Source organism: Syngnathus floridae, chromosome 14 (assembly GCF_059516105.1).
Source record: "Syngnathus floridae isolate MCC-2025c chromosome 14, RoL_Sflo_1.0, whole genome shotgun sequence".
NCBI lineage: Eukaryota > Metazoa > Chordata > Actinopteri > Syngnathiformes > Syngnathidae > Syngnathus > Syngnathus floridae.
The window spans coordinates 3,133,432-3,145,908 of record NC_142426.1 but is presented as its reverse complement, the minus strand read 5'-3'; the positions used below and the strand labels follow the sequence as shown (position 1 = coordinate 3,145,908).

Here is a 12,477-nt window from a genome sequence, read left to right as displayed (position 1 = left end):
CTCCCATTCACTTCATTTCTGCCGAGCTGCTTCTTCTCCTCCGTCCAGCATGTTGAAGACTTAAAAACCATCAAATCTGAAAACACTTAAAATCTCACAATTTCCCCCTTTGTTTTTTTTTTTTTTTTTTTTTTTCTACCTCCCCCTTTTGACACATTCTAAAAAATGTGTCACAATGGTTAAAAAGTAAAAATAACAATATCCATGGTGACATACCCATCGCCAGCTGGACTTCGGTGTACCTCCAGATACCATCCTAGCCTGGAATCACCAATTCTCAGTCCCTGAAACTCGACTGGCAGCATCTCACATGGCTGTATGAACAAAAGCCACCACCCACCTGTAGCTGTGCATGCAGCTCTCCGTACAATAAACATCCATAATACCAAAAAATAAAATTCATAATGATAAAAATAATCCACACATGGGCGCATGTCAAACGCATGAAATAGAAAATTGGAGCCTGCCGAGCCTGTCATGAAACCAATCAAATTTACAAACTCGTTATGAAAAGTAAGGGGTTAGTTGTTAATGCATGTTCACAGACATGACACAAAATTCTCCAAGACTGCAGTTGACAACCTGCAAAGTAAAGGCCGAGCGATTAGGTACATGGACGGGCAGCCCCCAGCCTCGGATTCAGATACGGCATTGCTCAAATTGGCAAATCTTAGCAAGCTACAGAAGAAGACTTTCTGAATCACATGAATATTTATAGCATGTGGTTTGGAAGTTTATTATGCAAATGAATTTGATTGCTTTGTACATTTAAGAGACATGCACATTGGCGAGAAAGCGGCAGTACCTGTGCGTATTTGTTAGGTTGCTTTGGGCAAAACAAACGGCAAAAGACGGGTCACATTGACCCAACTGTCTAATTAGGGCGCCTATCATTTGTAATGTAGTTGTTTCAAGTTAAAATTTATTGCTTACAGTTCAATGGAACGTCAGACAGGTTGAGGCAAATATTGTGTATTAGGTTGCTTTGGGCAAAACAACAAAAGATGCATCGCATTGACCCAGCACCAGACAGCTTTAGGCAAATATGCTGCCACCCGGTGGTACCACTTGGAATTCATCTAGCCTGTCTGATATGGTCAATTTCATGCGGATGCTGGTATTAAGATGACCACTCTGGCCTTTACTCTGAACTGGGTGGTACCACCCAGTACATGTACCGAGGCTGGCCGTGTAGTTAAGCAACTGTGCTTTGAATTGAAAGCCAAGGTCCTAAAAGTTCCTCTGTTTATAAATTCAATCGACCTCAGCAACAACCTGGACTGTACAGAAACAGCCTTCTTTGTAGTCAGCCAATGGGGACGTCAAGCCCTGCAACAAAACATGCAAGAAGTTTCACATTCAAGAGATGCAGCTTCAATTGAGGCTCATCGCAAATGATGAATGACACCAAAGTCGACTTTATTTACAAGACCACCAACAGGAAGAAAACACACTGTTGATTTTATTCACAAGAACGCCCACATGATGCATGACTATTCAAAACAAACCAAAAAATGGCTCTGACTAGATTAGAATACCAGCTTTTACTCGTACAGAAAAATGTACCAACATTCTGCAAGATTGAGTTCGGTGGCCATTTTAAAGCAGGGTTGCCAAGGATAACTTATTGATCGCAACAGACACCGTTTGTACGCTTGTCGTTTGCATCTATGGGTGTCTGGCTACTTGGCTTTTGTCAACAATTTAGAATGCATGCAGCTTTTCTTTGTGTAGTTAAAAAAAAAATAAGCCTGACACTGCATATTTAACAAGACAATTTGGTTTGAGACTAACTTTACAAATGTCTTGTCATTGAGAATGTCTCAAATGATTCCAGTTTGTATGCACGATAGACTGCCCATGTCAATGTTTAAAATGGACCACTTGAACTCAGTTCAGTTTAATTCAGGTTCAGAGGTACACACACACACAATTACAGTACAAACAGTTCACTTCATGTATTTAAAAAAACACAACAATAAAACAACAATATTGCAAAATGACGCAGCGCTGAGACGGCCAGTGTGCACACCCAGTGAAAAAGTGGAGGGAGGGAGGGAAAGAAAGCACAAAAGGAAAAACAAAGTCATACTCTCCTTAAATGCTGGCTGGGCGCTTTGCCCTCCCCGCATCCGCACCCGTCCGCCTATTGTCAGCCGATGGTTGGGTTCCCCTCCCGGCCGGTATTTGACGTTTGGACTCATCCTCCGCTTCGTGCAACTGCAAAAAGAAAAACGGTATTCAGTTGCATGCGGTTCATTTCTGTGGACATACTCATGACCTATCTATTAAAGCTTGCTCCTATTTTAAGCTCACTTTATTGATTGTGTATGCATACATTCATGTTTTTGTTTTAATGTCTTCATGTTCTTTTTCTTTCTGTTCCTATGTGAAGCATTCAATGCTTACAATTTCCTTTGTTGTAAAGCGATTTGAGCTGCATTTCTTGTATGAAAGGTGCTATACAAATAAAGTTTATTATTACCCTCTGGTCTTGCGCTCCGGTCCGTCTCTGTGCAGGCACTCTGTCCCAACCGCTACCTCGGCAATCCTGAAAGGCAGAAATATTGTGGTGGTTTTGGCAAGAGGAAAATTTCCACTAGCATCCCCCCCCCCCAATCTTGACTAAGGTAAGTTTGAATCTGGTAACTAGCAGCACGCACGGGCATGTCTCATACAGCCCTCCTGCATTGGAGCGATCCGGGTTATGAAATGTTTAACCCCTTACAAGGAGGGAGGGAGCGAGGGGAGATGAGAAGAGGCTTTGGTGCGCACTTAAGCGCAACGGGCCAGTTCCCCCTGAGGAGGGCTGGCTTGGCCCCGAGAGGGAAAAAAAAAAAGAGGAAAACGTGACGTCACGGAGAGCGTCACGGAGAATCTTCTCGTCCTCGACACCGTCGACGACGCTGGGACCCAGTCTGGAAGACATTATACCCTGGTATTCCACAAAGGGCAAGGTATAGCCACGTTCCACCCTGATTGCACCAGGCCATGCAGGTACTGCCAGGCGCATTGGAGAAAGAGCGCGAGTGAGAGAGGGTAGTGTTAGATAAATTGTATATATGTTATCATGCGTTCCCTAATGAGTACTTATTCATAAGATTATTGCACAGAATGCTTGCTGTTTCGCCTTGCAGACGTCCACCAGTCAACAAGTGAAACGATGCTGTCTGGAGCTTCCTGACCTTCTACACCTCTGGGAATCCAAGAAAATTGATGATAGCTCAATCTATTTTGTTGATGTCTGCACATGGCATTCTGTCCTTGCATTCTTTTCTCATGGCGTCTTGTCTGTGACTTCTTGTTTCACATCGCATTTTGTCCTTGCATTACTTTCATTTCTCATGACATCTTGTCTGTGACTTCTTGTTTCACATAGAATCTCGTTTCTTCTCTAATGAGACAAAGCCCACGCCTTCTCCCCACCTATTAGGGGCTAGTCTCACATTGTGGGTAGGGCATTCCAAATAAAAAGAGCGAAGAGCGCAAACAGATTTTTAGTGTAGTCAGATTGCTGTAAATCTGGATGCACTCCTCGCGAGAAAAACTCAATATTCTGCCTCACTTGTTTTGTCTGCTGATCCTTTTCTTTTACACAGATATTCAGTCAGAGAAAATACCTGACAGGGAGGGAGGGAGTTAGCGAGGGGAGATGAGAAGAGGCTTTGGTGCGCACTTAAGCGCAACCGGCCAGTTCCCCCTGAGTAGAGCTGGCTTGGCCCCGAGAGGAAAAAAAGAGGAAAACGTGACGTCACGGAGAATCTCCTTGTCCTCGACACCCTCGACGACACTGGGACCCAGTCTGGCAGACATTATACCCTGGTATTCCACAAAGGGCAAGGTATAGCCACGCTCCATCCACCGGCTCTTCGTTTCATACATGGTCTCTTCCACCTTGCAAGACAAGCACAAAAGTCTCGCTGCGCTGTTGCTTGCGCTTGCCGTCGCTTGCGCTTGCCGTCGCTTGCGCTTGCCTTCGCCTGCGCTTGCCGTCGCCTGCGCGGTCGCTTGCACTCGCTGCGCGGTCGCTTGCCGTCGCTGCGCGTTTGGCACACAATGAGGGCTGCACAACGTTTTGGAAACTCAATGATATGGCAGTACTGGGCCAGACCACTGCATTGAGGCAAGTTGTGCAAAATTCTTGGATGGATGTTAACTATTTGATTGCAATGAGATCAGTTTGATTAGTTAACATTTTTTTAGTTAACTTCTTACATCAATGACTTATCGCCTCATTACAAAGAGTTAGGCAAGAAAACATGTTTCATTTGAGACATGGAAAAAAAAATCTTTGCTGTCTTAAAGTGCATGTCAATAACCTAGACCACCATATGGCAGTTTTCCAATACACGTGCAGCCCTACACACGTCACCATTGGTGTCCAAATGGCAGCCTCGGGGCAACTTGATCAACACACCACACGAATGAACGCAACACTGCTTTGTAGCACAAAATATCAATGGCAAGATTTCGTGATTGATTTCATGAATTTGTGTCAAAGAATTCTGAATTTGTTTCAGTATGCAGCCTGAAGGAATGAGGTCGAAATACAAAAAGTCCTGCCTCGCTACAAAAACAGATATGCTCAAACCTCATTGAATAAAGTACATAAGCAGACAAGTATATTCACATATTAAATAAATAAAAGAAACATTTGAAGCATATAATTATACCTACACACCAAATCAATAAAGAAGACATAACTAGACATTTTTGATAAGTGGTGATGAGAAAGGTTTTTATAACTTTATGATCTGATATATATATTTCTGAGGACTTTGAAATAACAAATGACTTTTGATATATTGCCTAAATACCTTAATGACCCTTAAGGAACTGTGGAATGCATGCCTGATGTTTTTTCTCTGAATCATGGACACGGCCAGAGTCGTCTTGACCGTTCAGTACTTGATTGTATCTTATGTTTTGACTAATGCTAGACGCCAGTTTTTGATTACTACTGAACGCTCTGCACAGAGGGAAATAGTTTGCCTAACAAAGCAAAGATACGGTTGAATGCGGTACGACAGTGTATGTCCAAGATTGGAGAAGAATGTTCACAGGAAGGTCACGTGGAGATAAAACCAGTGGGTGCCAGAAGGAGCCACCCGAGAACTCGGCCAAAGATGATCGCCAAGGCCGAGAGACGGGATGGAAGACAACAGCCCCCTCCACACACACACACACACACACCAACAGCCCCCCACCAACACACCGAATCGCCCATAACCAGCACCACTCCCATGGAAGCAGACTCTCCTTCGAACTTGCCCCACCCCGAAGACTCATCGCCCATCAATCCCAGCCCACAATGTGCTACTGAATATAAAACTGATCTAACAACCTTGGACTTTGCCTTTTCTGAATGGAGACTTTCCACTCTTGAAGGGCCCAGCGCTGTATTGCACTTTCCTGAAAACAGAGCTTTTTGAACAAGAATTGTGATTGAACTCAACCAATCTGTCTAAGTCTAATTTCTGCTTCAGTGTCTTTGCATTTTCCTAAATCTGAAGAAATCAAACGAGCACGCAGTGAGTACATTGGATAACAGGTGATTGGCAAAGGCTTTTGCCGTGAGGCGCAGATAACGCGCTCCCTAAATTGTGGACAAAATCCAACAAGCCCTCAAGCAGACATTGGGACACCGCTGGTGTAATTTAAAAAACTAAAAACCAAAAACCATTTCACACGTTGAAGCTGCGCAGGTTGACGCCTCCAGGGAAGCGGGTCTCCCTCAGAACTCGGCGACTTCAGATCGATGCCACAGCAGTCAGTCCGCCTCTGATCAGAATGTGTCACGTCCCGGTCGCCATCTGCAGAAACAGAAACAAATGGTAGAAATTCAAAGAGCAGCCCAAGTTGTCGTCGGTCACTTGCTTACTTGATCACAGCGACTAGCTGCTTTTGGTGACCGTCACTGGGTCGGATCAAGCCGTGCGCCCACCCCCCCTTTTGCGCCCGACCTGCAATTGGCAGAACATGCAATGAGTTGGGCGCTGCTCGCATCATTATGTCTTCCTCGTGGACCGGCTTGCCCAAACACCGCCCCCTACACCTAGAGAACAAAGGACGCACAGTGGTAGGTTAGGCTTCGATCAAGCGCGACAATGGTAGGTTAGAAAAAGACACAATGTGACTGTCTCGCTCCAACACCTAGGGGAGAACAAAGAACGCAAGTACCACAGTGGTGGTAGGTTAGGCTTAGATGAAGTGCAACAGTGGTAGGTTAGAAAAAGAAAACGTCACAAGTCAAATTGCAAAATTGGACATTCGGGATCGGCTCGCTCCAACGCCACCCTACACCGATGGGGGGAGAACAAAGAACGCAGCAAGTACGACAGTGGCAGGTTAGAAAAAGACGCAAAATGGAACAAGTCATATGGCAGGATTGGACATTGGGCTCCGCGTCAACGTTCAGTTTTGTCTCCATCCAAGTCACCACGTCCTCCCCCAAGTGAGCCGTCGATGGCAACCAAGCACAAGACACCGCTGGATCCAGGTAAGCCACAACCTCTTAAGCAAGACCAACCGTCAGACCCCCAAACACTGTCCTGTAACCTTTCCGTCATGCACCCATAACCAAACCACACTGCCCCTTCCTGGGCACATGATCCGCACACGTCGACTTCTGCAGCGTGCTGCTTGATTCTTGACTTGATATGGCATTGCTCTTTTGGATATGGCATTGCTCCTACGGATAGGCCATTGCTCCTACAGATAGGCCATTGCTCCTTTGGATAGGCCATTGCTCCTTTGGATAGGCCATTGCGCCTTTTCATATGGAATTATACTTTTCCCATTCGGCTCCTCTTGCAGCCTACAATAACAGACAGCCATTAATTGTGTGCTGGGAAGCTAAAACTCGACAACCATTGTGTGTTGGGAAGATGAAACTTGACAAAAACAAGTTTTCACCTGATTTAGGACTACTCTTCCTCAGTGTCCTCGACATCACTGAAAGGGCTCCTCAAGAGCCTCCTGCTTGCTTTGTTATAGAAGGATGCTGGCTGGGCGGCCTTTTTTAGTGCTACAAAAGACAAGCAAAGTCGAGTCGAGTGGCAATGGCATGATTTTTTACCAACAATTATACATACTAGGAGTTTTACATTAGAAAAAAAATATTATATTGTAGTAAGTTATGATAATTTATCGAAATTAGTTAATATTTTAATTGTATCCATTCTAAGTAGAGTTTTACATTTGAAAAAATATATAATCATTACATTGTAGTAAATGATGAGAATTATTCAAGATTATAATTCATATTTTAATTTCATCATCTACAACTCACCTCACATTGGACAGATGATCCAGGTTGGCGGCGTCCAAAACGGGAGAAAACAACCCGCGCAAATGTTTGTTGCGTATCGGAACGAGTGGGCGGGCGCCATCTTTGAATGGATTTGGTCCGATTTGGACATGAGGTAACATATTCGTTGCATTCACCAGTTTGCATGACACGGAAATGGCACACGCATAATATAAAATAATAAAAAAATGGTTTAGTTGACTAGAGTCTAACATTTCCTATAGTCAGACAAACGCGCGCTTATCGGTGGCGTCTTATACGAACCTTCTACAAACAAACGAATGAACAAATGCTGGCCAGCATTAAAAAAAAAAAAAAAAAAAAAAGACGCGGAAGACATTTAAAATACTACCAAAACGTGCAACGATGCGACGCAAAGTCGATTGTGGCGTGCCGTGCCCGAACCTCAAGCACGCCCGAGACAGCGAAAATCCTGCAAGAAATAATAAACGGCATCGTAAGAAACTGCAAACATTTGCTCACGGGCTAAATTGCCTGCGGCCTACAATTTACCTCCAGGCCCACCATCGCGGTGGACGTGACGCGTTGCCGAGTCACCAGAGTACACAATCCTGCGACAAACAAAATAAAATAAAAGGCTTGTGAGAAAAGGCAACAAACCACACATTTTGGGGCCTATTTGAAAACTCTCCTTGCGGCCTCCAACAAACAAACGTGGCTTCCGTTGTGAGAGACGGCAAGAAACGACAAACATTTGCTCCCTTACCTGAGAAAATGGTGGCACCTGCATTTGAGAACTCCCCTTGAGCGCGAAAATCGTGCAACAAACACGGCGTCTGTCGTGGAAAACGGCAGGAGACGACAAACATTTGCTAGCATGCTAGCTTAGGTGAGAAACCATCCGCCGCCACGCGCTCGGTGGCACCTGCATATGATAACGCCCCTTGAGCACACCTGTCTTCAATTTACCTAAAGCCCTGACGTCACATCCGTCAATTCAAATCTTCTTCTCCTGATCGTCCAACGGCGCTCGGCACACTGACGCCACCAGGTGGTCGCCTGTCATGGTGACTACTGTAGAAAGGGTTGCGTCGGACAATCCGTTGAAACTTTGAACACCGAACATGTTTGGATGGAGGATACCCTATCAATATGACCAAATCTCCTTTTGTTTCCGAGCAGGCTCTGGTCAAATGAATCAAATGAAAATATTTGTATTGATAGTTCATCCTAAAATGAATTGTTCTTGCAAAAATTCCGCGGCCGTTGCAGTGCTCCCGTGGACTCATTTTCAATTCAGTTGTTAAGAAACACCACACCATTGTGTCATATCAAATAAATGATTTTCAAACGGGTCCAAACAAGTTTTTCCGTCATGGCTACAAAGATCTTTAAATATTTTCGTTCACTCTCGTTCACTGAAAACATCCGTTCTTTTGAACCCATCGTTCTCTGACGAGCCAACACTACACTGCAGTAGTGATGTGCATTCCAGTTCTTTTAGGTGAACGACTCATTAGAATCAGTTCACTCAAAAGATTCGTTCAAACGAATCGTTCAAGGATTTGTTCTTTTTAAATGAATCGTTCACTCACCAGCCAACACTAGCCAACACTAAGAGAAGCCAGGTCTGCTGGCCGAGCCATCTGTCTTGCCATTGAGGAGCTCCAACGTCTTTTAGGGGATCTTCGAAAGACACTTGCAAGGTCCTCGTCAGTTTTGTTTTTTGGAGGGAGGGGGGCGGTCAGGTTAGCAGCAATGGCCCCCACCCGTAAGCACACATCGACCGACCACTCCGCAGACGGACTCAAACCTAACAGAAAGGTAATGAATAAATCATACAGCATAGGGCAAAGAGCTTAGTTTATTAAAAGTGTACCGCTATTATTGTTTTGGTGGCGCGAATATAGATGAGGAAACCTCTGGTGGAGAAGAAACGACGAGATCGTGTCAACGATAGTTTACACGAACTCAGGGCTCTCATTGGGGATACAGAGGTAAGAAACACATTCTCATTTTAATAGGACAATCATTTTTTATAAGCTAAAATTGAGCTAAATTGGACAAATATGTGCACGTGTGTGTGTCTCGCGTAGCAACTCGATTCAAAGATGGAGAAGGGTGAGGTACTGGAGAGGACGGTCAAACGTGTGGTGACCATCCTGCAAAACCAGGCTCAAGGTAAAAAAAAAAAAAAAAAAAATTATTACAAACGCTTAACACTGTTAGTCGAGGTATCTACATTTTATGGGTGTAAATTCAGAATTCTATAAATTCCGCTTGGCACCCAAACCGCTGCCCCAAATAAAATAAAAAACCAAAAAACTGGCTCAACGCTGCATTCATGGACAGCTGGAAATTCTGCACACTGTATCCATACAACATTTTGTTTTTACATACATTGTTTTTATCCCCTGTTATTCACGGGCAGCTGGAAATTCTAAACACTGCATTCATACATTTTGTTTTTACATACATTCCCTGTCATTGTGAAAAAACATCACGTTAAGACTTTCTAACACATGCTTAGTCAAATTGTGACTCACACAACACAAAATTAAGCAACAACCAAAGGAACCGCTGCCTTGTGGTGACTTGTTACATTCCAAGCAATGTTTTGAAGTTTCTACACACCTTTTTGTTTGTTTCTGTTGATTCCAGAGGCGGAAGCCGTCAACCGAGAGGCACGTGAGCGTTTTGCGGCTGGTTACATCCACGGCATGCACGGTGTGCACACTTTTGTGTCTTGCCTCCCGGGGGTGGACCCCACTGTGGGGGCCGAGCTACTCAACCACCTCCTTGAGAGCATGCCCCTGCATGGCCAAGACCACCTCAGGGCCTCGTTTTGTGATGCAGACCCCTTTGGTGGCCCTGTCGCGCCGGAGCAAACTCCGGGTTTGCAGGTGTCCCTGGCCCCTTCCTCTTCCTCCGCCTCTAGCGACGACCTTTGCTCTGACCTGGAGGACACTGACTCAGAGGCATCGTCTTCCGAGGAGTCAGAAGAAAGTCAAGTTTCTTCATCGGAAGAATCTGAGTCGCAGGACGTGCCAGGATGTGTGGCCTTAAATAGCTCCAAATCTTTTTGGAGACCCTGGTAGATTGAAGTGGTTGTCAGTGGTATTAGTACTTAGTATCGGTATCAGTGAGTGCTGGTGAATACTTACTGTGGTAGCAATCTGAAGAAGATCAACATCTCCAACATCACTGATACAGATATTATAATTTATTGTTACAGTAAGTTCAAAACGACTGTGAATGTGAGGCAGCCGCCCCTCTGTAGTTGGAGGCTTTTTTTAGTTGGGTGTTTTTTTGAACAACAAAATGGGGAAAAAAGCTATGCAAGTGATGCAGCTAAGTTTAATAAGTTTCTATGAATGTTTGGTGATGCAGCTAAGTTTAATACGTTTCTATGAATTTTTGGTGATGCAGCTAAGTTTAATAAGTTTTTGGTGTTTGCATAAAACCATCTGATTGTCTGAGACCCTGGTAGACTGAGGTGGTTGTCAGTGGTATTAGTACTTAGTATCGGTATCAGTGAGTGCTGGTGCATACTTACTGTGGTAGCGATCTGAAAAAGATTAACATCATTGATACAGATATTCTAATTTATTCACTTCACTGGTTCTTTTAGGTGCATTACCTGACATGTTTCAGCGGGTTACTCCGCCTTCATCAGAGTGTCCGATGAAGGCGGAAGAACCCGCCGAAACATGTCAGGTAATGCACCTAAAATAATTTGTTTGACATAAAAGAACCAGTGAAGTGAATAAAAAGGAAAAACAAGATTAACTTAGTACATCTATTCTAATTTATTGTTACAGTAAGTTCAAAACGACTGTGAATGTGAGGCAGCCGCCCCTCTGTAGTTGGAGGCTTTTTTTAGTTGGGTGTTTTTTGAACAACAAAATGGGGGAAAAGCTATGCAAGTGATGCAGCTAAGTTTTATAAGTTTTCATGAATTTTTGGTGATGCAGCTAAGTTTAATAAGTTCATATGAATTTTTGGTGTTTGCATAAAACCATCTGTTTGAGACCCTGGTAGACTGAAGTGGTTGTCAGTGGTATTAGTACTTAGTATCGGTATCAGTGAGTGCTGGTGAATACTTACTGTGGTAGCGATCTGAAAATGATTAACATCACCGATAGATATCCTAATTGATTCACTTCACTGGTTCTTTTATATCAAATTATTTTAGGTGCATTACCTGATATGTTCCGCCTTCAGGAAGTGATTAAAAAGGAAAAAGATTAACTAGTACAGCTATTCTAATATATTGTTACAGTAAGTTGAAAACGACTGAATGTGAGGCAGCCTCCCCCCTGTAGTTGGAGGCTTTTTTTAGTTGGGTGTTTTTTTTGAACAACAAAATGGGAAAAAAGCTATGCAAGTGATGCAGCTAAATTTAATACGTTTTTGAATTTTTGATGTTTGCATAAAAACTATGATTAAAAGTTTGAATGTCATTTCTTATTTGTTTATAAATGATTACATATTTTTTTAAAAGTGGTTATTGTATTAATATGCAAGAAATAACATTAGAACCTTTTCAAAACACATCTTTGTGACAGTTGACATTTCTTGGATGTTTGTGTCAAACAAGCCCACTCGACACCCCCCTTCTACGATATTAGTTAAGATTCAGCAACGGCCATTCATTTGCGTACATGACGTAGGCAGTGCAGAGGTGTTAAAGATGAGTGTGTGTGTACAACCTCTAGATAGACAAGCAAAGACACATCATTAGCAGCAAATAAATCAGAATTTTCAGACCAGTTCAATGAAAATAAGAACTATGTTATGGTACACTGGCTGAGAATCACAGCTCGACATGCTAACATATCATTTGCATCATTAAGGTTGCAAAAATATGTACTGAATCCACAATACAGGCTATTTAGTCATCCTAATAGCTCCATGGGGGTCCCTCCAGGGGCCACAGCTTTTCTCCCTCCCTCCCGTCCTGACTCCTGCGGCCCGCATTAGAAAAGCTGGCGTCTGCTTCGGTGATGTGCGGGCAGGGTGTCGTTGGTGACGCCGTAACACTTGCGAGTGAGGAAACGATAAAGATGGCACTCTTTTGACGTAGATTCCTTGTTTTGCTACAGGGCCTTTTCTAGGAATTGCTTCAAAGGAGTCTTGAGCCGTACAATAAAATTCACATGACATAGTACTCGCAGGAGTACATTGTTTGAATGATGACCATTGAC

The 12,477-nt window shown here is 43.6% G+C and overlaps 1 protein-coding gene and 3 long non-coding RNA genes across 5 annotated transcripts; 2 read left to right on the top strand and 2 right to left on the bottom strand.

The window, feature by feature from the left end:
- Positions 1-1,393: 1,393 nt before the first annotated feature.
- LOC148387041 (uncharacterized) lies at positions 1,394-3,608 on the bottom strand. The gene is made up of 2 exons (XR_015862445.1): positions 2,486-3,608; positions 1,394-2,220 (listed from the first exon to the last, which is right to left on the bottom strand). It is a non-coding gene; the product is annotated as an uncharacterized LOC148387041 (long non-coding RNA).
- On the top strand, positions 2,081-5,455 carry LOC148387040 (uncharacterized). 2 transcript variants are annotated; one of them, XR_015862447.1, is made up of 3 exons: positions 2,081-2,237; positions 2,521-2,630; positions 2,732-5,455. It is a non-coding gene; the product is annotated as an uncharacterized LOC148387040 (long non-coding RNA). The 2 variants fall into 2 exon arrangements; XR_015862446.1 differs by having other exon boundaries at positions 2,521-5,455.
- Positions 5,456-7,047: 1,592 nt separating this feature from the next.
- On the bottom strand, positions 7,048-8,730 carry LOC148387039 (uncharacterized). Its single transcript, XR_015862448.1, has 3 exons — positions 8,037-8,730; positions 7,823-7,881; positions 7,048-7,742 (listed from the first exon to the last, which is right to left on the bottom strand). It is a non-coding gene; the product is annotated as an uncharacterized LOC148387039 (long non-coding RNA).
- A 119-nt stretch (positions 8,731-8,849) lies between these two features.
- On the top strand, positions 8,850-11,826 carry hes6 (hes family bHLH transcription factor 6). The gene is made up of 4 exons (XM_088395550.1): positions 8,850-9,094; positions 9,181-9,267; positions 9,367-9,451; positions 9,932-11,826. The coding sequence occupies exons 1-4, from the start codon at positions 9,029-9,031 to the stop codon at positions 10,366-10,368; spliced, it is 675 nt and encodes a 224-aa protein (XP_088251676.1). The 5' UTR covers positions 8,850-9,028; the 3' UTR covers positions 10,369-11,826.
- Positions 11,827-12,477: the final 651 nt, after the last annotated feature.